General features: G+C 38.1%; 1 protein-coding gene across 1 annotated transcript in view; it reads left to right on the top strand.

Moving 5' to 3' along the window:
• Positions 1-2,330: 2,330 nt before the first annotated feature.
• Positions 2,331-27,818, top strand: part of LOC110055165 (kinesin heavy chain-like) — a 31,734-nt gene continuing 6,246 nt past the window's right edge. The window contains exons 1-26 of the mRNA XM_089284571.1: positions 2,331-2,909; positions 3,024-3,111; positions 6,525-6,598; positions 7,235-7,339; positions 8,027-8,075; positions 8,220-8,275; positions 9,001-9,088; positions 9,937-10,061; positions 10,495-10,599; positions 11,116-11,173; positions 11,521-11,611; positions 12,320-12,468; positions 13,584-13,753; positions 14,309-14,584; positions 15,396-15,500; positions 16,186-16,230; positions 16,356-16,454; positions 17,342-17,437; positions 17,621-17,738; positions 19,355-19,431; positions 23,252-23,361; positions 24,311-24,350; positions 24,469-24,530; positions 24,802-24,862; positions 25,356-25,427; positions 25,816-25,923. Of these exons, the coding sequence (XP_089140697.1) occupies positions 2,781-2,909; positions 3,024-3,111; positions 6,525-6,598; positions 7,235-7,339; positions 8,027-8,075; positions 8,220-8,275; positions 9,001-9,088; positions 9,937-10,061; positions 10,495-10,599; positions 11,116-11,173; positions 11,521-11,611; positions 12,320-12,468; positions 13,584-13,753; positions 14,309-14,584; positions 15,396-15,500; positions 16,186-16,230; positions 16,356-16,454; positions 17,342-17,437; positions 17,621-17,738; positions 19,355-19,431; positions 23,252-23,361; positions 24,311-24,350; positions 24,469-24,530; positions 24,802-24,862; positions 25,356-25,427; positions 25,816-25,923 (2,556 nt within the window). The 5' untranslated portion in view covers positions 2,331-2,780. The remainder of the gene's footprint in view (positions 2,910-3,023; positions 3,112-6,524; positions 6,599-7,234; positions 7,340-8,026; positions 8,076-8,219; positions 8,276-9,000; positions 9,089-9,936; positions 10,062-10,494; positions 10,600-11,115; positions 11,174-11,520; positions 11,612-12,319; positions 12,469-13,583; positions 13,754-14,308; positions 14,585-15,395; positions 15,501-16,185; positions 16,231-16,355; positions 16,455-17,341; positions 17,438-17,620; positions 17,739-19,354; positions 19,432-23,251; positions 23,362-24,310; positions 24,351-24,468; positions 24,531-24,801; positions 24,863-25,355; positions 25,428-25,815; positions 25,924-27,818) is intronic.

Raw genomic sequence — 27,818 nt, forward strand, 5'->3', positions numbered from 1 at the left:
CTTTTCTTTGAATTCAAAGCCCCATGTGCTAAAAACAAGAAAGAAAGCAAGCCAAGCCAAACACAGGTTAAAACTTAATTGCCGCTGTCACCTCAAAACAATATTCAGCCTTAAGGTGGCTCAAAGCAGTTTACAGGACTTTCCAACACGTAGATTTTGATGGGGCATTATAACGCACTCCATATATCGGTGGATGCCACAATCATGGTATCAAAAAACTGCCCAACCATTGGTGACTCACGTTAGTGTCATTTTTGTGACCATAGCAACAGTGAGGCCTGCTAAAAATACCCTTAATTTAAGCTTTAAGCGCTTATAACTCAAAAATGACCTCAATGACCCCCATTTTTGTTATCGAATTATGATAAACAGGATAAGAATAAACTTTTTACAAATTTTTAAAAAATTCTGCTATGGTAACCTATTGTGTCACGAAATTGACAACAACATGTTCCCACCCAATGATTGGGCATGTGTGTGATACCATAATTGCAGCATCACTTGGGTGCGTTCCTTTGGGATGATCTGGACCAATATCAGTGATTCAAGATCTGTCTGGATCATGGTGCATCAAAAGAACCGATGAATCCATTTTATTTCATGGATTCATCTGTTTCTTTGATGCACCATGATCCAGACAGATCTTGGATCACTGATCCTGATCCAGATCACCCCAAAGGAACGCAGTCTTTATTAACACTGGTAGAACTCATCTTTCAGATTATAGCTGTTAGAAAAGAACTGGAAACTGTTGCCAGCCTCTTTAAGCCAGGTGTTTGTAATTATAAACTTCTGATGAAGGGAATGATCTGAACGGGTGCCCCGGAGATCCCCCCCCCCCCCCCCCCCACTTTCCCTGCGGAACAGGTGCACCACTTGTAGCTACTCGTGTGTGAGCTCACTCCTGCAACTTCCGTTTAGGGATCGTCATTCTATCAAACATTTGCTTATAACCCTCGTTAGTACTTTTGATGCCAGAAAGACGGGTCTTATTTTACTTCGTCTTCTCGCCTTCGGTCTACTATACTGGAGAGGCAACAAAGAACGATCATCATGAAAAATGTACGTGTGAGGCCGGAAACTATATTTGAAACACTTGTTATATATTATTATTGCATGACTAGCTGCCGTTGTTGTACTTTTTGAATTCACAAGCTGGCATTAATATTCTTGTGTCTACTTGTAAATGAATAAATTCATAACTTTGTATTATTCCGTGTCGTGACCAGGCGTTTATTTTCGACACGAAAGTGAAAACGATCGATGATGACACGTTGTTCGTTGAAAATAGCAAGGAAAAAAAATAATAATAGCAATAAAATAATAAGAATTATAAAGGCGTTCATTTCCTCCTCACTAAATAGTATTCCAAATCATTTTTTCCTTTTTTCTGAGGTTTTTTGAACGAAACAACTACAATCAGCCTTATCAACTGGTTAGCCATGCAACTGGTTTATAAATAGAAGTTTTCGCCATCATTTTTGATTATCCATGATTTCTGTACAGCGAGACAAGTGAACAATAATTATCTCGACGTCGTGTCTGCTAATCGATCAGAATGCTACCAGTTACTTTCGGTACAATATTAAAATACTGTCACAATTTGCCCGAGAGAGACCTTCTATAGAACTAACTTATCTACATGAAAATGGAGCGTTATCATTTATCTTCTGCTGAAGACTTTTGAGTTGGCATTAAAGGCTACATTTCAGCTATAGAAAAATTCATTTGTCACTCAATGTCCTTTAAGAAGACAAACTGACATTACTTAGATATTTGGGTCAAACGGGCCAATATAGTTAAACGATTGTTTTGTAATCCATCACGCATAACTCACTGGTCTGATATCAGATTATATCGCACGATAAAATCGTGCAGTGTTAAGAAACTCTAAGTCCCTTAAGGTTCTTAAGTTCAAGAGTTAAGTGTAATGGAATTTACAAAGGTGATTACGGGGTGAAATTTCAAAAGGCATTTAATGAGATGCGCCAACGAACAAAAAAAAGCAACAACAAAAATAAACTTATGCCCAGCCTTTCTGATTTTTCCAATTTGTAGGCCCTTTCCTTGGGTGTATTCAACGGAATACTCTTACACTCGTGCAGAATACAACATCAGGCCGTTGCTAAAATAAGGCTCTTAGAAATGAAAAGAAGGATTTTAATAAGGCGATTTTGAAGTTTGCCACTGTTATTGTGGTAAGTGTCATTCTTTGGCCCAACTTCCGGCTCGCGGTATTTACTGTTCTGAATTGTGAAAATCTATTAATTCCTTTCGCCCTTCTTGATTTACACAACAATAAATTTGAAGTTGCCCAAAATTTTAGCTCACCTCTCCGCTGTTTTTTTTTTTTTTTTTTTCGCACCATTTAAAGTGTTATTTACTTGTTATTGTTTACTTTGCGGCAATGTGATTGGCGTGTGGGCGCCATTTCAAAACGTCGAAGGCATTCTTACCCACAATGCTCTGCGTTTGTGGAGGTGGAAATAATGGCCGACCCGGAGTAGTCGATGTCAACGTGAATTTGTAGGGATATGTGGAGAAATGGCCTCGAAATAGGAGCCGGAACAGTCGTAAAGTAATTCCGATACATTCAACAATCTCCAGAGAAACATCGTGACGAGTCAAAGGGCTATTTTGATCTCGTTTGGTGGTATGGAGTGAATTTACCGGCAATTATGTTCTACGTGAAACCCGAAATATTTGCCGATGGATCACACATGAAAGCTGGTTATTCATTGTAATCGCCGTAGATTTTGTGCGAGGTTGTTGCTTTAGCCATGAATCCTGATCCCAGGGAGTGTAATATCAAGGTTTTCTCGCGGTTTCGACCGCAATCGGACGCAGAAATTCGGGCAGGAGGACAAAATATAGTATCTATTCAAACGTCTGATACTTGCGTTCACGGGGTGAGTCGCCACCATTTAAGCTTACTACAATAAATTAAAGCGCAAAAATTCCTGTCGCTATCCAAGTTATGCTCCTGTCGTTGACAAATTTCACTTTTGCTTTGTGCGTTTCAGGGGAGAACTTTTACATTTGATCGCGTTTTCAAGCCAAATACAACTCAAGAGAGAGTGTATGTCGAAGCTGCCCAGGTCATCGTTCAAGGTATTTTATGCGATAATTTTTGTTGTGTAGGTGCTGTAGAAGATTATAATTTACACCGGAATTGGACACAGGTTTCTTAAAGGCCGCTATGTCCGTTAAACCTGTGAGATGTTAAGAGCAAGTGTAAAGAAATGACAGAGTGATATTGCAATCTGCTGGATGTAGATTCATTTTGCTGTACATAGCGTTGTTAATTTCACATCTACCTCGAGTTGCATCGACGACCAAGTCTTCTGATATTTATTGCTGTTGTTTAGTTCTTTTTGTGTTTTCCATTTAACTCAGGAAAAGAACGAGTTTATTACATGCTCGTTCAAGACTTGATCTTCTGTAAACACACATTTTATATGTTGGTTGAACTTGCGTTCAACCTTAGTTACTGTATGCTACTTCCAGAAATGTTTTGATGATTTTGGTTACAAACGGGGAAAAATTTTGGTGTTGTCATCAGGCGCCAATCTAGGTTTTCTTGTGCACCTGAATAAACATGGATTACGAAAATCGGTGCTGTAGATCTTGTCAGGGGAAAAACTGTTACTTGATCGTGAATTTAAGACTTTGTCGAGAAGCTGTCAATATTTCCATCGACAGCAAATTACAGTCGCCATGTCGCTCGAATTTTTTTGTATTATTAATTTATTTACCGTGGCTTTGATTTTGCATTGGTGGTTAAAGAAAGGTATATATCAGATTTCTTTTGTTAGTAATTTGTGGGAGTCAAAGCGATCGGTCTTCGGTTTTTCTAGCTTGAATATTTTCTTCTTATGTCTCTGAAAGTTCTAGGCTTACATGTATATTCCAAACCCAGTCACACTCATTGGGTAAACAACTCTCTTGGAAGTAAAGAACAATCATTTGAATATGTATCAAGAAAAATTTAGCAAGTTTTTGGTACAATGTCGGGTGCAATTTTATTATCTTGGGCAGCTATGATAATGAGATACTTAATGATGTGTTTTGAAGATTTTTTCGTATTGGTCTACCGAGGTCTTTGGGCTCATGCAATAAACGGTCTTGTATTCTTGTTTAATCACATGGCGTTTTTGAAAAGGCCAGTTTGCTCTTCCTGTTATTGACTTTAGGGGCTTAATGTCATCATTTTCCGACTTTTTGCCGCTTTTCCATTGCCTTTTCTAAAATCGTTGCCCTTCAAAAAGTTTCAACCGCAATCATATGTCTTCAAAGCGACCTTTTTGAGAGCGGCAGTTTGGTGTTGACGACCGCATGTTTTTGAATAGCTTTGTAATATTCTAGTTATGTCCGAAGTAGTTAAATATTGTCACTTTCCTCTGCTAATTCTTGACAGGTTGGAAAATCTTTTACATCGATCGCTCATAATTTCATTTGATAAGAATAAGAACTCAGGGTACTTTATATTTTGATAACTGAAGACGTTTTCCTTAACTCTGTTTGTGTTTTCTCTTGACTGTCAGTGTCTCTCACCTAGTTAGACTGTACTTGATACGATTTCGAGAATCGTGTTAATTTTTGCGTAAGTTTTACCCATTTATTTAGCTTTATTTATCACTGCACGAAGCGTTCCTTTGCATTTCGAAGGAAATATTAAGAACCTAACTGCAAAAGAATGGGTTTCGTGCTTGCAGCCAACGCATCAAGGATTTGTCGAGAATTCGTTCTTTTTCAAAGCTTACGATTTGCATTGTAATTAGTTCCTTTAGAATATTTGGCCAGTCCGTGTATTGAACGATACTTATTATGTACACGAAGAACTTCACACGTAATTTAATTGTCTCCAAAGTAATCGATTTCAAGAACCTTCCATAATATGTAAATTTCAAGTTAAATGGATTTTTTTTTCAGTACAAATGAGTTATTTCATGACCCAGTATTTTTCACTTTCCGTAAATATCCAAGTGTGAATGAAATATCAAATTGTGCTTTTTGTCAGACATATAGCTGCTTTTATAGAGGAGAAATAATTTTCCATTTTAGGAAATTAACATATCGGTAGTTTAACACACCTATTGTTGTAATTGTGCATATTGGCTTGAGTTTAAGTACTTCTTGATATTACTTGACGTGTAGGCTCTCAACAAACTGTTTTTTTTTTTTGTGACCTTCTACCCTGTGCATTTAATGTGCCATTCTGTGGTATGATGTCTGATAAAGAGGTTATGTTAGGCTTGTTGTAATTGCAAAATACCAACTACTAAAGGTGATTATCACATTCATTTAGGTCTAAGACTTTTTTTCAGTGGCCAGCTTGTCTGTTAGACAACACACACATTGATATTCTCTTATAGTCAGGAGAAATGAGGCATCATCGATTACTCATACTGAAAATGCAAAGATCAAGTTTCGGTGCCATCAGTGAATGCTTGATATGCAGGAAAAGAGAGGCTAATTAAAACTGTTTTTAAAACTGGAAAATTTTATGTTCATTCAAGACTTTATACACATGTAAAAGTGCTAACTATGCATGTCATACTGTGAAGCTTACTGTAGTCTGTCTGTTACTGGTCTGTGAAGCTTGAACTGTCTGTGTTTAGCTGCTGCTTTTGCATATTTATGTTACACCCCTTAGATTTTTCTTTTGTGGATATTTTAAACTTCAATTAAAAATTGTAAGGCCTCATCAATTACAAAAGTTTTTTTCACATATTTCAGACAGTCCTAATTTTGTGATGTCTGAGAGATTATCTTATAATGCAGAATTGTATTTTTCTTTCCTGTATAATTTCAAGCTTTTTGGATCAGTATTGGAAAAAATGTTATTTTTGGACTAAAAATTTTAAAATCGTCAACTAAGTGAGATTTTTAGGTAACAAGCAAAATTTAATTAGGAAAAAGATAGGTTCCTGCCTACTAGGATACTGATGATAAAAAAATATGGACTGGCAGAGGGGGATGTCTAAATTTACATACATTTTCTGGAATATTTCTTCTTTCCACTTAAAAAATAATGTACATATCAACCACATTTAGTGGGTTTTGAGTGGTCTATACTGTATTAGAAGAGTTCTGCCAGTATACTAATGCAAATGCTGCAATCTGGTTGGCTGAGCTACTCGTACACTCGACTCAGCCATTAGAGTGCAGTGGCTGTCGGTCATGTATGAAATGGGGACATTTTTTTGTTTTCCCGAAGTTTTGGAGGAACATTTAGATAGAAATGGATAACTAAATTCCTGAGAAGACTAAAAGAAGGTCATTACAACAATGTTTTGACTTACAAACTTGAAATTATTGAAAAAAGGATTCGTACGCGTTTACAACTGCAAATCTCCAATGACAATTCAGAGCGTGTGATTCAGTTATCAGGAACACTGATATATTAGTGTTAGTTTGTGGCAGGGACAGTGATTATGTGTCTACCTTCAGGTGTCTGTTAGCAAAGATTAAACTGCAGGTACAGTTTAGTTTTTTCCTTATAATTGTACTGCTCTCCATAGATGTGCTCAATGGATATAACGGAACGATATTTGCTTATGGGCAGACGTCGAGTGGGAAGACCCACACAATGGAGGTAAGCTTTTGATATGGAATCTTATGCTAGGCTTTAAGTATTTTTTTCCATAAATTTGAACTAAAGTAATGTACAATTGATGTACAACTGACAGAGTGCAATGAGTGAATTAAATTTACCCAGCCACAGAGATACAATGTAGAGACCTGCGCATGAGCTTTTCACTTAACATTGTTTTATGTTTCCTGTTCATTTGGTAATGAAAATTACATTGAAGATTGAACATGGTCTTGTGAAATGGATGGACTCCTATCTTTAATATACATGTATACATACATGTGTAATAGATTTTTCTTGGAACATATGGAGGAATCTTGAAACAACAACATTTTTCTCCTGCATGTAGAAATGTGTTCTTGCCATCAATAATGCCGGGCTCAAAAGAAGCATGAATGCCAGCTTGGCCTTCGGACAAGCAGCTCTCAAATTTTGCTTGTCCTAGGCAAGTCTTAGCTTACTTGTTTTCTTATTTATTTGGTCGATGACTTGCCTGAGCCCTTGCTCATTGGGCAGGTGAGAATTAAGTTACTTGCCTGGCAAGAAAATTTACTTGTCTTGGACAACTGGACGGCACTTAAATTTTTCCAGCCTTGTAGTGATGATTGTTATTATTATTATTATTTCTCACTCTTGTAGGGTCATCTTAATGATCCGGTCAACCAAGGAATTATTCCTCGAATTGTACAAGATATATTCAATTACATCTACAATATGGATGAAAATTTGGAGTTTCACATTAAGGCGAGTTTTGTTTAAATTAAATACTGATGGCTCAGTTTGAATGTCTTAGCACACTGATTCATAAACGTATAGAAGATATAGTTAGTCTGATATATGTACATTATCACAAAATCTGGTTGGGCAATAAATGTGATTTCCAGTTCTGTTGCTGGTTAAAAGAGTGGATGGTTTGGATTTGGGAAATTCTGCCTATTGTCAGGTAGCCTGAAACCCGAAAGTTGTGTGTAGTCCCTAGATGGTGAATGTTTCTTTATTAGAAATCACTCAATCAATCAATGTAAACACTGTCTACTGTAAGCACTGTCTTATTAACAAGCTTGGCCAGCTTTTCTGGCCTTAGCACCCTCAAAGTTACCCCAAGTCTTTGTTTTCAATCCATGTGAAAATAATATCAGTTGTTCAGCCTGTGAAATTTGCTAGTGGGCAGCCAGCCGTTGGCTACATCTCTTCGTTGTGATGTAATATCAAATTCTCCAAACTAACATGACATTAAATCTCTGGTAATTGCAACAAGAATCTGTTGATGTATAACTTGTCTCTGCCTAAGATGGAATTTTATTTAACATTAAGGTGCAGTGTCAATAGTAAAATGTACATTGTTAAGTTTCATGTAATGTATTCTAACTTGTATGGCTTGAAAAAGAGGTAGACAAATTAAATATCAGTCTCTCTCTTTTCTGATTTCAGGTTTCCTATTTTGAAATTTACCTTGACAAGATCAGAGATCTATTAGATGGTAAGATACATGGCACTCAGTTGGTTTTACTGTACTACAGCTGTAGGTCTAAGTAACAGTAAGCCCAATCCAGTGGATTGTTATTTCATGGTTTCTGCTACTCTTTTCTTTTACACTTTAAATCCTGTTGTTTTTTTTTTACAGTTACAAAAACAAACCTAGCTGTTCACGAAGACAAAAATAGAGTGCCTTATGTGAAGGTAGGGAAAGGAAGATTAAACTGACTGTCTAGACATCAGAGTGCAAAGAAAACCAATTTTTGGGCTTGCTCTTCAGGCCAGGCTTTTAGCCAGGATTAAAAAAGTGGGCATCAAAAATGTGCTATGTACAGGATCTGCTCAAATGAACAATTTATAAATCAACATGTGAAAAATAAACAATTTTCTTTAAAAAGTAGGCATCCTGGCCACAATCCCACTTCAGGGAATGTGTAACAGGACTGTCATTAAGTTTTTAGTCACCTGTAGCCTTATTCTCCACACCTTATTCTCCAGACCTGTAGCAAATTTGTTACTTTGTGGGTGAATTCTATAACCGACAAGCAATTTCATCCATAGCATTAAGGAAAAATCAAACATACTCAGTCGTAATGGGTGTTACGGGTTACGGCTCTTAATGACAGCCCTGTCAGTAACCATATGATGTATTAGCCTGGAAGTCATTTTGCTTGCCACACAAAATTTCATCTCTTACGGTACTTCAGTCTGTAATTCCTAAAAAAAAAAATTCCCAAGAAACTACACTTGCCTGGTGTGCAAGTAAAGGACAGAATTCACTGGCCAGACTGTACAGTTCACCAACAGCCGGCTATCAACATCACTTCTTTGCTTGCTGGTCATGTATGATTCAGGATTACAGCATGAACTACACTGTAAATTTTCCAAAAGAAGGATTTTAAACACTCAGGTTAATGTGATTTCTGTAGGGTGCAAGTGAAAGGTTTGTGTCCAGTCCTGAGGAGGTTATGGAAATCATTGATGAAGGAAAAGCCAATCGGCATGTAGCAGTGACAAGTAAGTCAGACATTCAATAGTTTTTCCTTAAAGAAACAATAATATGTCCCCAAGCTTTCCAGTGTTGAGAATAAAAGATTTCACCATCAAGGGGATTTTGTCTTGCATGGTGAAACTCTTGTTGACACTCCTTTATGTAACGTTGTACACAAGTTTCATAGTTTGACTATTTGTTTCAATTCAAGTACAATTTAATGAATGCCTTTTTAATGAGGTTGAGAGACCAAATTAATCGAATAAGGTGGGTGGCTTTGACAAAGTCTCCTTTTGAGCTTAGTAACCTGTCAGGCTGGTTTTATCTCCAGTTTCTGTTTTATAAGGCAACTAAGAGTATGCTACACCTCCTGAATGGGATGATAGACCATCACAGGATGCGTAAGAATGTTTAATTTGCCTGTAACCATTCATACACCTGGGTGGAGGCTGAGGCACTGTGAGAGTGAAGCGTCTTGCATAAGAACACAGAACAATGATCCATTCAGGGCTTGGTAAAAAGGTAAAGTCTGCCTACGGGCTAAGTGGCCCACCAGGCCTGAATGTATCCCGCTTTCTGTAGTATGAAGCAACTAGGATTATTTGTACTCCCCCCTGGATGGGATGCTAGTCCATTGCAGGGTTACCCCTAGCATTAAGTTCACCAGTACCCATTTATACACCTGGGTGGAGAGAGGCACTGTGAGAGTAAAGTGTCTTGCCCAAGAACACAGCGCAATATTCCCCGGCCAGGACCGCTCGATCCGGAGATGAGTGCACTAACCAAGGGGGGTGGTACACATAATTTAGTCTTTCTTTGTTGTCTCGATAGTTTAGGAATTGAACCCCAACTTTTTTGGTTTTTGTTTTTCCAGACATGAATGAGCATAGTTCAAGAAGTCACAGCATTTTCCTCCTTCACATCAAGCAAGAAAATGTGGAAACAAACAAGAAATTAAGTGGCAAGCTTTATTTGGTTGACTTGGCTGGATCTGAAAAGGTTAGGGACGAAATGAAACTCATATCTTACGTTGTATCTCCTACACTGGCCATTTATGAGGCTGTGGGTTTCTGAACCACAAGTTTTTTATGGGGCAGGGATGTTAGCTTTGCACTTAAGCCCTGAGCTGGAAAAGGAACCTATTTAAGGATCATTGTCTGCTCATGTACAATGACATGTGCCATCTAATTACACTGATTTTTTTTTTCTTTTCGAGAACCTGCGTTGTGGTTCTTGAAAATCCTGTTTGTAAAGAAATGATGCTTCCTTACATTGTTGTTACGAGCACTTACAGTAAATGAACATAGTCTTTGACTTGGGTGGGATGTAAATATCATTTGTCAAGTATGTGAATAGCTGTTATGGAATAACATTATGGGAATTTGCAACTACGTGTATATCTGAGGCCAATATATGGCTATTTCATTGCTAGGTCAGCAAAACTGGAGCTGAGGGTGCTGTCCTGGATGAAGCTAAGAACATCAACAAGTCATTGTCAGCTTTAGGAAATGTCATTTCTGCTTTAGCAGAAGGAACGGTAAGATTTTGACACAGCCTTCCCATGGTGGTTTGGATCCTTAAGGTCTGCATTCTTATGACACAAGTACTTTTGACTTTCCCTAGAAAGTTCACTTACACGTAATGGACTGAAGCAAATAAGTCACGTTCTTGAAAGACAATTGCCAAGTTGATTGTCCCTTTTAGAAATGCATTGTAGGATTGTGTGACTAGTCAGTTAGTCAGAGCGGAAAAACAATTTGGCCAAAAAATTCCCCACACCACTCTCAGCATGCTCTACTCACCCTAGACCCTGCTGCCCAGTTTCTTCTTTTTTTGTCTTATAACCCAATTAGGAGCCTGTTCACAGGCTATGTACATGTTTGACTGTGTGTAGTCTAGATGTTACAAATTGAATTACTGAGCTTATGATAAAATGAAAAAAAAAAAAAAAAAAAAAACGAAATTGATGTTTTAAAGGATTGTTTCCTGTCCAGGATATCTGTCAGAAAAACATACACTGAGTTACATTTGGTTTTTTTTTTTTTGTTCCTAGAAAACCCATGTTCCCTACAGAGACAGCAAAATGACTAGAATATTGCAGGAAAGTTTGGGTGAGTATTAACCCTGTTTAGAGGTAGATGCCCTGGAAAAATAAAATCATGGCTCAAAACAAATTCTGCACCAAGACGGATAAAGAAAAGTCATTTACACAACAGAATTTAACTGTGACAAAACTTTTTTGGGGGCTGTGTACCATTTGTGTTTGACCCATACCAAAAACATGTTTGCTGTGATGGTCTAAATGAGCCTAAAAATTTAACCTCTTCCTGAAATAGCTAAGAACAACCAGGCCCTGGAAAACACTTGCTGTAAGATCAAATACATGTACATGTTAATTCTTTTGTTGATCGCCAACATGATTTGTGTGACTGATCTCCTGCTTTTTGTTTTGTAAAAGGTGGCAATGCACGGACAACCATAATCATCTGCTGTTCACCTTCGTCATTCAATGAACAAGAGACGAGGTCAACTCTTATGTTTGGCCAAAGGTAATGCGCTGAAAATCTCATGAAAGTTCAGCGATATTTATTGCACATGCAGTAGCTATTTATCAGTTAAACAATTGACATCAGTTTTTCATGCGTGTGTCATGTTATTGTTCATGAATTTTGTCATAACATTGTCAAAGTAGTTGTGGATCTAAGAGGCGATAGCCAAGTGGATCTGCAGACTACTTTGACAATGTTATGATGAAATTCATTGTCAATAACAGGACAGATGCATAAAAACTGACGTCAATTTGTTTGTTTACAATAACAAATTGTCAAATTATCTGCTCTTTCTCGATGACGCGTTGCATAAATTATAAATTCTTGTGTCTTTGCGCATATTGACAGTGAAATTTAGCCAATAAATGCACAAGAATTTCTGCAGTTTTTGTAAAACTTGAAGTTGATAAAGTGAAATAACTGCTGTGGTAAGTTTGTTAGCCTCACAAAATCATTTCACGGTAAGTAAATAAGATAGATAAAATTTTATTTAAATGGAAAATGTATTTAGCAATGCTATGCTAATTAGGGACTCTAATTAAATATTAAACAAATATACAAAAAATGTATAAATAAATAAGTATTGTGTATATTTATAAATATATAACTTAGTGTTTCCCTTGCATGCTAAAGTAGCACGACAGTTTTGAATTTAGGAGAACTACTATAAAACTTTGATATTGACTGCACATGTATTTAAATCCTTAGAGCGAAGACCATTAAAAATGTAGTGGTCATCAATGAAGAACTCACAGCAGAGGAGTGGAAGAGACGTTACGAGAAAGAAAAAGAAAAGGTTTCTAAGCTCCGAGCGGCCGTGGGGAAATATGAACAAGAACTGCAACGGTGGAGGGGAGGTAAGTATTAGGCCATTTCCGTATGGACTTGTGTCTCTGTTTCAAAACTAGCCGTTGTGCAAACTGTTTCGTCCAAATGAAAAGGAGTTTGATTTGCATGAAATTGAACTTACAGGTAAACCTCATTTTCATTGAAATGACTTTCTACAAAGACTTATTTTGACATGGACAAGATAACGTATTGTAAATGGCCTATCAAGTTTTGTTGGTTGCAATTTTGAACCCGCTGTCTTAGGTTGTCTTCTGGGAATATGTGTGGTGACAAAATTGTCAGTGTATAGGACTCCAAGTTAAGGCCTGTTCAAAGTTCCTGTGTTGCATTTGAGGGTAGTGTCCTTCTCAAGCAGGGGTAAAATGGCTGCCAGTAAGTTGTAAGGGCAAGAGGTCACAGTGACAAAACATGCTAAAGGGAGGGGTAACAAACAACATTTTCAACCCACAATGGGCGACAAAAGTAGTTGAGAAACTTTTAGGCAATGACGCTCTTTGATATTTAAGCACTTATCCTATTTTATTTGCATTTAGCGTAAATTCTCTGATACCCCCCGCCCCGGTCCACCAATCAAATGTTGTGTAGGCGCTGTAGTCTGTGCAGTCTAAGAAATAGAAAAATCAAATTGTTTTTTTTTTTTTTTTTGGGGGGGGGGGGGGGGGGAAGGGTGGGAAATGTTTCCAAGACGCTCGAAAATCGAATTTTACTGGCAAGTGTCTAAACACTTTTGTCGCCCATTCTATCTCCTCAAACTCTCTAATAATTCATGAAGTTAAAGCAAAGAAAATCACAACCGTGAAGGAGGTTTGGATACCCGGTCTTAATTAGCATAGATTTTGACGATTTTACTTCTCCGTTTACTCCTTAGTTTTGGTTTCAATTAAGAAGAAATATCAAATACTCGAGACAGCGTTTCATCGGCTATCCAAACACCTCAAATTTCGTCAAAAACCCTCCGCTGCGCGTCGTATTTCAACTCTCTTCTCGATGTTAGGATATCCCGATGAAACACTGTCTCTCGTGTTTGATGTATTACATAAACAACTTGTCTTCAAGGTAATCTGGCCATTTGGAGTTCCTCGTTTCATTATGTTTTCTCATGGAATTATTGAATTTTTTTTAGGTGAGTCAGTTCCTACTGACGAACAGATGACAAATTCCAAAGACAATCGCAACTCACAAGTTTTTGAGAGCCTTGCTCTCTTAGCTCCTTCACAGCCTGCTGTGAGCGACAAAGAAAGAAAGAAATTTGAAGATGAAAAGTCGAAGCTTTACACTCAGCTAGATGAGAAGGTAAGGAAAAAATTAATATACCTGTACTTGTTAGAAAAAAGCACTGAAATTCATTAAATTCCTAAACATCTGAAAGTTTATAAAAGTATGCTACACTGTAAATGTAGTTTATGTTTCTGACACTGTGTTTCATTTATGGTATAATACATTTAGTTTTTACATGCCTGTGACCCTCAACCATGCCAAAAAAAAAAATAATAGTTAAAATTATATAAAAAGAAAGAAAGAAAGAAAAAGAAAAACCTTTATTTTTTAACCTCGGCAGTGTCAATAGCAAAAAGGCTAGTGGGGCCGAGCAAACAACTGAAACAAATAATTCAAACTGAACATATGGTCAGTTGGCTATTTACAAGCGTGGCCGGGGATTTGAACTTGGGGCTACCGTTAAACAAATCCAGATAGTGGTCAGAGCGGGACTCGAACCGGGACCGCTGGATTGCGAGTCCGACGCGCTGACCACTGGGTCACGCTGCATCGTGAACAGGAAACCAGTTTGTCACTTTCACAGTTTCCATGACAGTTTTCATGACCATGTGCGACAATTTTACTTGGCAGGATGATGAAATTCAAAATCAAGCACGATTAATTAACCAACTGAAAGAGCAGTTGGGTGAACAAGAGGACGCTCTGAAGGCAACTCAGGTGGACAGCGAGAAGCTGCAGTCACAGATCAGTTCTATGCAGAGCGAGAGCGAGACGTCGAAAACTGAAGTCAAGGAAGTACTCCAAGCTCTTGAAGAGCTGGCAGTGAATTACGATCAGAAGCTGCAAGAGGTGGAGACGAAAACTAAAGAAAACGAAAAGTTATCTGATGAAGTGTCACAGAAGCAGGTATGGCGTTCAAGTGATTTTCTTTCTTTTTTTTTTTTGAATTTTATTTACAGTGTTGCATATTTCTTACTGTACCGCTCCAAAGAAAGTCTCCACATCTCGTCTCGTTTCTTGCGAATTGTTGTCGCTTCTCTTGAGAATCACTGAATAGTTAAGTATGGGATGTATTACTCGCCAAACCCGTCATGTGTTTCAACGATTTCTGCTCAGCAATTTGTTGCCAAATCGATGGGACCGAAGCTATCAACGATATGTATCGATCTCGCTTAATTTGGGTCGTCAAAGGTCATGAAGGAGAGGAAATAGGTGACAAAAAACGTTTTTAAATCAGTCTAATCTAGGAAACTAGAATGTTGCCGGAAAAAAAAAAACACTGAACAGCTTTTTGCTCGTCTGTTTTCATTGACTGCTGTTGAGAATATGGTGACACCCATAACGGTTGTTATGCATCATGTACCATAAGTTGTCTTGTTTCATATGGCTGTTGGCGTTTGTTGAGGGCTTATAATGCTGCCGATTTTCTATCTCTCTGTAGGCATTGCGAGCCTATAATACTAGGTGTAGAATTCCCCAAAAATACAGTCAGTGTTGAAGACCAGAGTTACAGGCTATAAAGTAAACTTTCTCGAAATCCTTCGCAGTTGTAGGTTTTGATTATCGCAGACCTTTTTCGATTTCCGTACTCAGGTTTCTTAGCTCTCAACTTGTGAAGAAGTCTAGCTACAAAGTTGTTTGTTCACCTTGTTCGTTGATTGATTAACCTTGAAATATGCCATTACATTTGTACACTGATTTACGTTCTTCGCAACAGACGCAGCTCAACAAAGTTCAAAAAGAACTCGTGGAGATCAAGGATAGCACATCAGTGTTGAGAAAAAGACTGGCTGAAATGATGAACAGTCTGCTGTCTGATTTGGTAAGTGACTGGGCTTATTGACATCCACTTGAGTTGATTAACACTGCTAGACTTAATGTAGCTTGCTTACGTTTGTAGAAGATGATTTTGGAAGTGCTTATGGGAAAAGCATGGTTGGGTGTGGCGAGGGCCTGGTTGCAGGCAAACAAAATTGAGCAAAGGAGGGTGGAGGAGGGGGGAGGTTTAACCTCATTCCCTGGATTTCTCATCTTCTCGCCGAGATCCTGGAAACTAGGTTGGAGGAGGTTAGAATCATTTAGGTGGCGTGAAGTTTTTTTCGTTCTTCATGCTCCCAGAAGAACTCCTAAACCCGCTTTTCTCCTGTTTTATCACTTTCTTGACTGGTGTTCTGAAAACTTTTGCCACTAGATAACGCTTTTGAAGACCGTGGAAGAACAGCTCATAAAACAGTCTTTTATATTCGTGTTGGGTGTTTTTCAAGGGTTCAATTATTGCTTTGAGCTTGTCAGTGTCTTACTGTCATGCATAAGACACGCGTGTTTGGCTTTGGCATTAAGACAGTCCGACTTAAGGGCTGAATTACAGTTTTACTCAAGTTCAGTCTTTGTTATACTGACAATGTAAAGTGCCATTGAATGTGACAGACTTGTGTTCTTTAACCCTCTGTATTCTTATATTTGGTCAGGCCTTATATGAGAACCTGTTTATTTGTTTTTATTTTCAGGGTGAAATTGGTAACGTCATTGGAGGAAATGCTGCTGAAATCAAGGTAACTGTTTGTTTTACTGTTCTGTGCAAAATATGTATTTGCCTTTACTGCCCACTGGATGAAGTGCAGAACGTGTAGTGTACAATATCAAAAGACTTAAAATTTCATTGTTTATTCGTTTGCAGAAACCCAACATTGATTGCAGCGGCAAGTTGGATGAAGACTTCACCGTGGCCCGACTTTACGTGAATAAAATCAAGTCAGAAGTGAAAACTCTGTCTGTGGTGAGTGAGTGGGTGGAGTCACTGACTGACAGTGAGTGACTGAAAAGAATTTGAAAATTCTTCAGGGACCTGGTTCAAATCGAATTTAACGAGCTTGATCACGATTTACGTCAGGAGCTATGTTTAAAATTTCTATCAAAGTTAAAGGAGCCCAGTCGCGTTATTTTTAGCTATTTTGGCCACGTACAAAATTACCTTTAAAAACTGAAGGAAACCTGAAAATAAATGTTTCCTAAGATAAAAAGAGATAATAATAAACCATCAAGGATCAAGGATGGCTAAGGATGGAGAAGATTAACACGGATTGCAAACAACGAAATTGAAAATTTAGGCTAAGCTTTTCAAGAAGCGCAAACCGTGACGTAGCTCCTTTAAAATAGAAGTTAACGTAGCTAGAAAATTGTCAGAGGTGTTAACAATAACAATGATTAAAAGTTGAACGAAGATGGTGAAGATTGGGTATGTACGAACAACGGACTCAAGAACAAATTAGGCCGAGCTTTTCCAAGATGCACCGTCGATTGCATAAGTAAGCTTACAACGTTTCAAAAACATTTTGTAGGATGTGAAACGTGATATTTGAAAGCTCATTGCATGGTCAGAAATCCACGAGAAAATATACAAGAAGCATTGCTATGCACGACTTCACTTCAAAGCATAGGAACATCCTTCTTTCCTTCCCTTCTTGTGGTGAAGAAAAGTATTCGCGTTGTGGTTTACTTTTCGTACATATTCACACGCTACATGCTCTTTGGAACTTACCAAGCTGTTGAGATCTTGTCACTGCTTTTTCATTTGGCTTTGCGGTCTAAAACGAAGATATTTAGGGAGGGAGGCAGGAATCAATTGCTCTGCTTATGGTTTTTGTTTTTTGTCGCGTTTTCTAGCGATCCAGTAACTTGGAATCAACGGAAAGTGATTTGAAGTCGTCTCTTGATGGAAAGAACAAAGAGCTGAACCAGTCATCACTCCTTATATCACAGGTAAACTGTACTGATTGAAATATAGATTCTACTTAATGTTTTCCAGAGATTTCTTATGGCGTCCGCTTTGAGAATTGGGTAGTACATCAAACCACTTTATTTTCGGTAGATTCTTTCCACCGTATGGCTGTTTTTCTTTCCTTTTTGTCAAGCATTTCTTACTAAAGAGGATTTTTTATTTAGTATGAAGCAAAAATGAAGACCCTCGAGACAAACATGAAAGAGATGGAATCCAAGAAGAGGATTTTAGAAGAAGCTGTTGACTCCCTGAATGAAGAAATAGCTAAACTCAAGGCAAAAGGTAACGGACATAATCTTATTGAAAGTTGTACGACCTCTTGTGTTATTTTTCCCCGCGCTTAATTCCTCCCTCGTTCTGCAGATTGCCGAAATACAACTCAATATCGTAACTCTAATGGAATCACTGTTAAGAGCGTTTAAGATTGATATGTGAATTTTGACGCAAAAATTCGAAACCGAAAGCAAGCCAGTGGTCCCTTTGCACGAACTGGTCACGTGGTACAAAATCTGTGATACTTGATGGCAAGCTATGCTAAAACAAAGAAGGGTCAAGCTTGATTGGTTAAAGCTGCTTTGTTTTGGAGGTTGCCACATTCTTTTCCCTTCCAGAATGACAGATTTTATACCAGGTGATCATTTCTTGCAAAGGACTCATCAGAGACACAACACGGACCTCTGAAGAGCTGGAAACATTAATTCCAAAATGAAAAAAGCTTTGGTCGAAGTTCGGGCATTCTCTCCAGCCACGTGGCACTGATGAATCAAGGGCTGGAAGATAGAAGTTTGTTCGCTCAGGCGACAAATTTGTGTGTATTTATTGTAATTTTTGTTTTTGTTTGCGTTCGCTCTGTTTTGAGCGTGTGAGCGTGTGAGCGTTCATTCGTTTAAGTTATTCGGAAGCGGTAAGCAAATTCCCCAAGGTAAATGTTTTGATCAAACTTCATTTTCCGTTAGCGTTTATTCGTCTACTGTATGCTTTTTGTTAATCGTTAAAAGAAGCGACTCTCCATAACTCTGGGCCAAAATGGGACGGCTATCCTGAACGTAACAGTGGTAAATAACAGGATTCCAGCTGATGCAAGATCTACACAAGATAAGAATATCAAGTTTTTGCGATGAAAAGCAAAGACTACCTCAATATATTTCTTTAATTGATCGTTTTAAAAACTTCAACACTTTTGAGAATTTTAACAGTATTTTTTTCCTTGCGGAGTGCTCTCTTTCTTTCAAAAGACTTCAATCTTTTTCAGGTCTTAAACAAATGTTGTTGTTGTTGTTTTTTTTCTCAGCTTGGCTGCCATTAGCGATAAATGAGTGGCAATATATGCTTTCCTGAATATTCTTTATTTTCGAGTGTTGCTGCAGAAAATTTGTTTTTTCTTGATATCCAATCAAATACGAGATTGAGATCTATCCTCGCCCACTGTGACTGGTTATCATGAGTCATGCACGTGGTATAAGTCCTTGTTCGCGTGACGAAATCCGTCCGCTTGATTGGTTAATACCACTATAAATGACTAGCAAGTATCACAATTGCCTTTGTTTTCCCTTTTTTTAGCATTAAAAAAAAAAAAAAACCGTAGGAATTATGTCTTGTTGAAACATGGGCGATCATGTCTGCGGTGACTTCCGCAATTTTAAAACCTTCCTTCGCCTTAGTATGCAAATTTAACATTTGTAAAAGACATGTTAAGTTGCCAAAGATTTAAACTCGTTAATTCAATGCATAATTCTGTTTTGGCGTGCATCGCTCATTGATGTTTTCACTGTTCTGTTGTCTTGGCTATCGCTTTCTTCTACGCGAAAAAAGTTGACTCGCGAGCAAGGACTTTGCTTTTCATGCAGAGGTATGTCCTCGTTTGATGTTAACAGGATATTTTTTTTGCGTTTTTTTAGCTCAGATGCATGCTCTGGCTTTGAAAGACAAGGAAGAGGAACACGCTGGCTTGCTTCACACAGCCGGTGAAATACAGGTATGCTTCTTAAGTAAACGTTGTTATCGTAACAGAGTTTTTTTTAAGTCCGGCTGAGAATTTTTTTATGGTCTTAGCTGAGCTCTCAAGCCAGTTGAAGGGACTCTATCAATGAACTCTAGCCAATAAGAACAAAGCTGTCATTTTTTACACCAATCATGTGATGTTGGTCACGCAATTTTTCCCGCGCTTGCGCCCGGTTACCGCGCTGACCATTTACAACAGTGTTTCCCGCGCGTGTCGCCGGATGCATGCCTTTGAATCAGATTCTTTTTCGTTGCGCTAGCTGCATCCATTGTGATTGACTCTTTGCTAACATTAGTTTTAGTTTTACAACATAATAAAGAACGTGGTTTTGTACTCTATATTGTTTCCAGTAATGCAGTAAAACAACTTTACTTAGGTACTGTTAGAATTCCTTCAGTGACGCCTGACGTCTTAGCTGATGTCACTTGTCGTCTTGTTGTCTTAGTTTGTTGTCCAGTTATTTTGTTAAAAATGATTTTTTTTTTTGTGGGGTGGGGAGAGGAGGTAGGGTGCGTAGAAAACAGATCTTTAAGATGTACTAGCACGAAAATCATTCTCACTAGTCCCCAACCCTCCCCCCCCCCCCCCCCCCCCGCAAAAAAAGTTCGTCTGTTTTTGTAATTCCAATTTCCTCCAGAAAAAATTCTCAGGAAGCTTCACTTGACAATCCGGCTAGTGACGGAAAGAATCGACTAACCCGACTGGAAATTACACTAACCCGGGGCTATAAGAAAGGACTTTCTTTAATCTTGGCATAATACCTCCGCTTTTATTGTCGTCGATTTATGTATATTTTTTGCACTTTTAATAAGAATACATGACACAGGCGGATAAGTGAAATTGAGAAGCTTTCTCTGGTCTGTCACAGTGGATATTCGCCGACCGTTTAAGCACAACTCATTAATAAGAAATAAGTTTAAAACTGACAGTATACTGCTGTGATAGATCTCGTCTAGGCGAAACTCAGAATCTCATTTCCAGATGATCAAGTTTAATTTTTTCATCAGTGCATAAATTGTACGAATTGTTTTTATAAAAAAACATCAGAAAACGAAGTTCTTCATGTTAGCCGTAGAATATTTGAAACTGTCTTGTGGAAAATAAATCTCAATTTGTCGAAAACTTCAACAAATTATGACAGTTTTTTTCATAGGAGCTGCGAACAGAACATTTATTTCAAGCGATTTGTAGCGATAATCCAATTGCACGTTTTGGGAGCTGTTTATTCTGATGTGGCAATAAAATAAAATTGCTGCTCTTTTATGCAATTTCGCCCTTAGCTATTAATAGTAACGACAGACATAATAAAAGCAGAATATTGTGGTTTTTCTAGAACGAGAAAATCAAAATAAAGTGTCGTCCCCTCGGATGCGGACACTAGTCTTTTGTTTTCAAGAGCTTTTTTTTAGAGGACGCTTTATTTTGCAAAGTTTATGTTCAATGTCTCTTTGTTTTTAAGTATTTCGCTAATGTACTTTCCTTTTCGTTTTTGAAAAGTATACACAGAGAGTTTCAGAGTGGCTTAGCTCTTTAATTAACAGTTTTTCACTTAACAATGAAAGTGTTTTGGCTTAATGGCTTGAGGTTATACTCTTCAACTCGAATTATTGTATGTGCTGTAAGCGACACATTTCGCCCGAGTGTCTGTTGTTTAAAAACAGCTTACCGACCAATTTGAATTGCAAATGATCTTGTTTTAGCTTGCGAGAAGTTTTTGGAATACATTCAAACATTATTTGCCGCGTGTAAAGCAGGGACCTCGCTAAGGCGTCTACGCGTTGAACAACAGCGAACTGCAAGTTTTTGTGAATCGTGATCGCTTCAGCGGGGCGTGATCTCGCGTGATTTTGCGTGATTCTGGCTGGCCGACGACATGGGTAAACACATGCGATATTCTGGCGTGAGCTTCACGAACGAGAAATGTGGTTGGCGATTTTCCGATTGTAGTGAATCGTCAATTGAAGATATTCTTGATTCGTTAAACGATGTTATAGAAGAGGTGCTGAGAAACGCCAAGCCAAGGGTTTGTATTTTTGACTTGTAGATTTTTTTAGCTCGATTTTAACGCAGGCTTTTTGGCGACACGTTAAATGTGAGTGATCTCGCGGGAAGCGATTGGAATATATGAAATGAAAATTGGATTAAACACTCATGAAGTTGGACGAAAACAATATGCGTGGGCAATTGGGTGTGGATCCTGCGCAAAAACTCCCTGGGGGCGAAGATTTGTTGCCGAGACTTTTGATTTCTGGACGGCTCGTAAAATAGCATTGAATTATTAATTGCAGCGGTTTTTTTTGAGGGAGAGAGGTCTTACAGAGTGTTTCTAAGTATCGAAGCTTTCTTCCCAAATTTGAATATTCCTTGTTTCGAGAGCTAATTATGCCCAGTTTGTTTTTCATATTCGCTGTCAAAAAAACCGGGTCAAGTTACTTTACTTTTTTAGGGTTGTGAACTGGTCATTGGCTTTTTGTTTTGACGAGGATTACGACGCAAGTGTTTTTGGAATTGTTTCATTTTCACGAGATTGTGCTCGCAGTATTTGTTTTCGTTTTTGAACAATTTATAATGTTTAGATTCCATTTTGGATGTCAACTCAAGGAGGCGACCTCAATTAGCTGGGTTAGGTTTTCTTATGAAAAATACTAATAAACGATCAATCTATTTTGAAAACGTCAAACGGGATTGGCGGATGTACTGATAAACTTTTTATGCGTGAATTTTCGATTATTCTCGAGAGTTGCTGGGTTTAAATTGCTGCGTTTGTAAATTTGTATTTTTTGTTTTCAAGAGCCGTGGTTTTCTTGCAGTTTCTTGCTGTGTAAACACACTCGAGAAAATTTGGTGTGAATGTTAAACAGAACATTCAATGCAATAACCAATTCTTCACCTGACTTCCTGAGAAATCATTGTTAAGTTCTTATTGTATTTTTTAATTTATTATCTTGTTCCAGTAATGGGCTCTAAAGCAATCTATAATTGTATAAAATTTGATTTCTTTGTTCAATCGTGATTCTTGCCTTGTTTGTTTTTTATAACTCCGTTTTCTTATCTGTTCAGTAAAGTTCGCATAGGCATTTTAATCGCTCTCACAAATTAGTTTCAAGTCATGACTCGACAGACGAAAGAAAGAAGCTGTGAGATTTAAATTTATTGTAATGAGAGCTCCGTTTGATTATGCGAATTATTTTGCTTAAAATAGACGTGCCGTTTTATTGGTTATTCTTTTTTGTTGGTTTTTCTAATTTGTGGAAGGAAACCGTAAATCTGTTAAGCTAAGCAGGGGGTATGGAGCCCAGAAATTTTTTGGCTCCTGTACAGTCACGCGATTCTCGGGTGTTTTCGGAGGCAAAATCGTGTAAAAATCAAGTAGAGGAAGTTGGAAGTGACGATTTCAAATGGTGGATCACTAAAGTGGGAAGCGCTGGGAAAAGATTGAATATGATTAATACGGATTGTAGAACTCTTAACTTCAGTTCTGTCGACCGGCAGAACGCAAATGTGAGTTGCCCGTTGTATATCGCCAGCTAATGAATAGTTTGTTTGTATTTCAAGATGGAGCTTAGATTTTTTTAAAAAGAGTCATTTATGCCTTCGAATTTCTCATGTGTCGTTTGATACTGAACATTTCTGAGAACTCAGTAGCGTGGCAAGGCGGTATCTTCTACAGTTTCTGTTGTGTCATCTCTGGTCTTCTGAACAGTGTTTGCCGTTGTATAAAAATGAGAAATTAGCTATTATCGTGGATTGTAGGACCCCAGTTTTAATTCAAATGGTGTATGTTTCATTGCAGTCTGCACTGGAGAAGCAAATGATCAGCCATCGTGAGGCGCACCAAAAACAACTGTCTGCTCTGAGAGACGAGATTGAATCTCAGCAAGGAATTATTGCAGCAACTAAAGAGTGAGTTGTCTTTTAAAATAAATATTTTTCTTTCCGCTGGTTTTTTCACCTATTAAGTTTGTTGGTATAAAGGAAACCCACTTTAGCCAATCAGAGAGGAGCGCCCTTCCTGTAGACCAATCATTTTCAGACTGAAGCTAGTCTCTTTAGTAGCCGTTGTTCGTGGATGGAAGAAGTACAAGAGGTATCGGCAAATGCAGCGATTTGTTTGCTTTTCCTCGAGGTGATGTTGATGTATTTTTGGCACCTCTGTCGGCATTCTCATCTGGTTGTAGTAATCGCTTTGCCCTGAGAGTTTCTCTTGCCTTGAAGACTTCTTCAATTTCTTCCTTTTAAACGCTGGTAGCGTTTGTCTCTACAGACGAACAATTCGCTGTTCTCGGAGTAGCGACTCAAGTCCACCGATAGCAAGGATCGAATGACCTCAGCAATGTCGAGTGAATGAAGATTTTGTTATTCTTGAGGGCAGCCGACGAACAAATAAAGCACCTAGAGCTACTTTCCACTATTTTTTCGGAGATAGATCCATAGGAAATCTCTGAGATGTGTGGCAACATCTCGCGAAGGAGGCGATGAATTTACGCGGGAAACTGACGTCATGGACAAACTGCTGATACGTGATTGGTTTCAGCGCTAACAATAGGCAACGCGTGATTGGTGCATTCTGTAGTTATCACGTGAACTCTAAACAAAGAGAAACAAATGCGGTTCGGGTTTAAGCAGCCGTTAGTGGAGGAGAAGCGTTGCGTGACGACCCTAATAACGGCTGCGAAGAAGACTAGACTGAAGCCAGCCACGTTTTCTTTTTCCGTCGTCTTTTTCTACGTCATTGGCGAAGGGAATCAATTTTAAGAGCCGCGACTGTTTTATGTTTTTAGTAACATTCTGTGACTGTTAAACGTAGTACCTGTTACTGTCTAATCGTAACGAGGCAACTTTATTTCTTCAGAACCAATCAGAAGCAAGCTTTAGAAAGGGATCACCTTATGGTGAGTACCTCATGTTGTTTAACTTTTTTTCTCCTTCACTTATCGGAATTAAATCTTGCGCAATTATTGATAATTAGTTGGCACTTTAACTTTCTTTAATATTGTCTTTTATTTTCAGCTTGAAAATGAAGCTCTGAAGCGTGAACTTGCAGAGAAATCTGATCGATTGATGGACTTGAAGTGAGTATCAACTAGATTTGTTCACAAAGCGTTTGTGAGCAAGTACTTGTAATTCTCCAAGCTTAACATCCAATGATTGCGTGCCACGAACAGTAAGAATACTCGAGCTTTGCCAGAGAATTAGCCGAGCATTCGCGAAGTTTTTCGGGAATTTGAATTAGAACACATCACCCACTGTAATAATGGCCAGTAAGAATATTGTCGTGAACACGTTCAACTCAAAAACGTTTAACCTTGCTTACATTCAGTGTTTGCATCGTTTTTACTTCAGTGTACAAGTGGAAAAGAGAGAACAGGCAAAGAACGATCTTAAGGGACTCGAAGAGACGGTGGTATGTACATTAACTAGTGATGAACTCATTCATCATACGAGGCAGTCAGTGTGTTTGATGCTTTTCAGTCCTTTGCAGCTGTGACTTAACGGAGCTACGTCGCGATTTCAGCACCTTGAAATGTTTAGCTGATTTTTTTTTCAAGTTGGTCGTTTGTAATCCGTGTTAATCTTCTCCATCGTTAACCATCCTTTGTCCTTTATGGTTTATTACTATCTCTGTGGCGTTTTTCTATCTTTTCAGGTTTCCTTCAATTTAAAGGTAAATTTGAACATGGCCAAATCAACTCAAAATACGGTGATTGAGCTCCTTTAATAGAGCGTCAAACATAATAGAGCTGTGCAGTTAGTTAGGCACGTGGTATATATTTTAAAGGCTATGTACCTTTTGATATCCCTTATTTCAGTTATAGGCCTTAATAGTAACATATTTTCAGGCCCACTTCTTGACTCTAAAAATTGATATTAACTGGATTGATATATTTTTCTTGTAGCACAAAGAGTTGGCGACACTTTACCGACTTCGGCAGTTGTTTGTCAAAGATTTGCAGGCTCGATTAAAAGTGGTAAGTCAGTATCTCACTTGTATTTTCGTCTTTATTCGTAAAACACATCTCCAGTTCTTGCCTTTTGTTTTTCCATGTCATGGTACATGCATGTCATGGTATATGTATGTGATGTCATGTTGCGTCATGTCATGTCAGTGTTAACATCCTGATAGGTCACCCTAATAGTTCCTATTCTTTTTTTTTTTTTCGTTTTTCCTTTCTTTGATGCTCTTTCATTCGATGCCTTCGTGTTTACGTCACACAACCTTACGCTGGTTCATGCCATGTCACGTATACCTTGCTCATGTGTAGTATATTCCCCATCGTACGGCGCACGTGCCAAACACGTGAAACTGTAGAACATTGTTTAGGTGACTAACGCGTTGTTGGTCTTTCTCCTCCCCAGACCAACGCGGACACGGACGCAGAGGAGGAAGGGGGTAGTCAAGCACAAAAACAAAAGATTGCTTTTTTAGAGAATAATTTGGACCAGCTAACGAAGGTCCATAAACAAGTGAGTATTGCTTTGCCTCATTTCACTCTCAGCCTTGATGTCAAAATATTAAATCTCCTCACCAATCGCCATACATTTCTTTACATATCGCTCGTGAGAATTTGGCGATACACCACGAGAGTGTTTTCCAGGTGATCGTTGTTTAATTCTCGTCACCTTCGACTTGGATAGCCTGTTGATACTGGAAGGAGAAACCAATTTTTGATCACTTTGGCTAGTTGATTTCTCTTTCTGAAACTGACGCGTTTACTCTTTCTTTTATCTTTTTTTTTCGCACCTCCTGTGAGGCGACGGACAAATCTTTGATGTTCAGATGTTCAATCCCTCAATAATTGGAGTTAGTGTAGAGTTTTTGGCCATTAAATCCTGCTCGACTCGAGCGCAGTGAGAAATAATGGATTTTAAAACTTTTCCACTGTAAACTTCTCTTAAACGAAAGAAGGTATTTCAAAAGGGCAAACACCATTCCTCTTTATGTTGAAAAACCTTTAAAATAAACACCAATTAATTTTTACGTCATAGACAGTGGAAGATTTTGTGTGAGAAACTTTTGATGTAATGTCTCCCAAATCGCGGGGTTTTTTTTGCGCAAAACGCGAACCTATTTTTGCTTACAGATGAATGCGATTTGCCTGCTCAATAGCTTAAAGAAACTATAGAAATGTAGATTAACACTTTTAGTCTTGAAATAAGCTACTATTTCTGAGCTTCGAAGTTGTAAAGCATGTAAGGAATGTAGAAGTCTAAAAGACGTTCGTTTTTAAGAGTTGTCTGTGCCCGTGACTTAGAACTGTGGTAGTTCTTAATAGTGTAAATGTTTTATTTCAAACAGCGGAAAGCCTTGCAGAGAGTCAAGATGTTGAAGCAGAAAATCAACGTTCTTTCATTTGCGTGTTAGACGCGCTGAAATAATTCTTTTATTTTTACGGGAATTCCTTTTTTTATTATTTAGATACCCTATTAGAAGTAGGCAACTTTAATTAATCCCTCCATTAAGGTCAGGCTTAGATGTATTTTGATATTTAATACGGCTTCAGAGTTGCGAGTACTCACAGTTGTGAAATATTTTATATTTGACTCGCATTGGAGTGGTTTCATTGTGGCAGTCAACGAATACGTGAAAAGGACAGGAACACTTATAGAATTAGAGAGTCTTAAGATGCGACTTGAAATGGGTTTCTATTTGCGGAGGAGGGCAACATTAATTAATCCGCTTTCAGATCAATGTAGTCTAATATTTTGATATTGCATACAGATTTTCAAGCAATGTAAGTAATTGCCTGCAATTTCGACAGTCAAGGCTGTTGAGAACTGTTGTAAACAGGCGCAAATTATGCCATTATGCACTCGTGTTACTTCGTGTTAAAACTCAATGACAAAATATTGGTAATTTATTTTAAAGGGATTTTCTCTCAATATCAACAAAGTTCTAAAAGTAAATAATGGATGGACACAGCAATACAGTTCTTGTAATTAGATCAATACGGGAAGGTTTAAATAAAATGAAACATTTTTTTCTCACCGAAGTAAAATTCTTCACCTCTGAAAGACGCTAAACGATCGATATACTTTTATGAAGAAGCCGGAAAGGAAACTCATCCTTCAAACATGTTTGATCGAGAAATCCCTGTAGTTTCGCTTTGGCGAATCCGAGTTGAGAACTCGTCATCGGTGTTAGCTTTGAAGTACTGTTCAACTAGAGTTTTGGATGTTGCTACATCTCCTTTCTGTTAGCAACGTGTTTTTAAAAACTGCAACCCTAGAACCAGTTTATTCAAGTGTAATTTCAAATGAACTGAACCCTTGGGACACAAAACAGCTGTTCAATAATTACGAGTTAGCGTCAGCGCGAGCGATTGAGGAAAATTGACTGAACTGGGGTGCTGTGGTGCGTT

This window comes from Orbicella faveolata, unplaced genomic scaffold (genome assembly GCF_042242905.1).
Source record: "Orbicella faveolata isolate gen_17 unplaced genomic scaffold, um_ofav_v1 contig_13, whole genome shotgun sequence".
In the NCBI taxonomy this organism is placed as follows: domain Eukaryota; kingdom Metazoa; phylum Cnidaria; class Anthozoa; order Scleractinia; family Merulinidae; genus Orbicella; species Orbicella faveolata.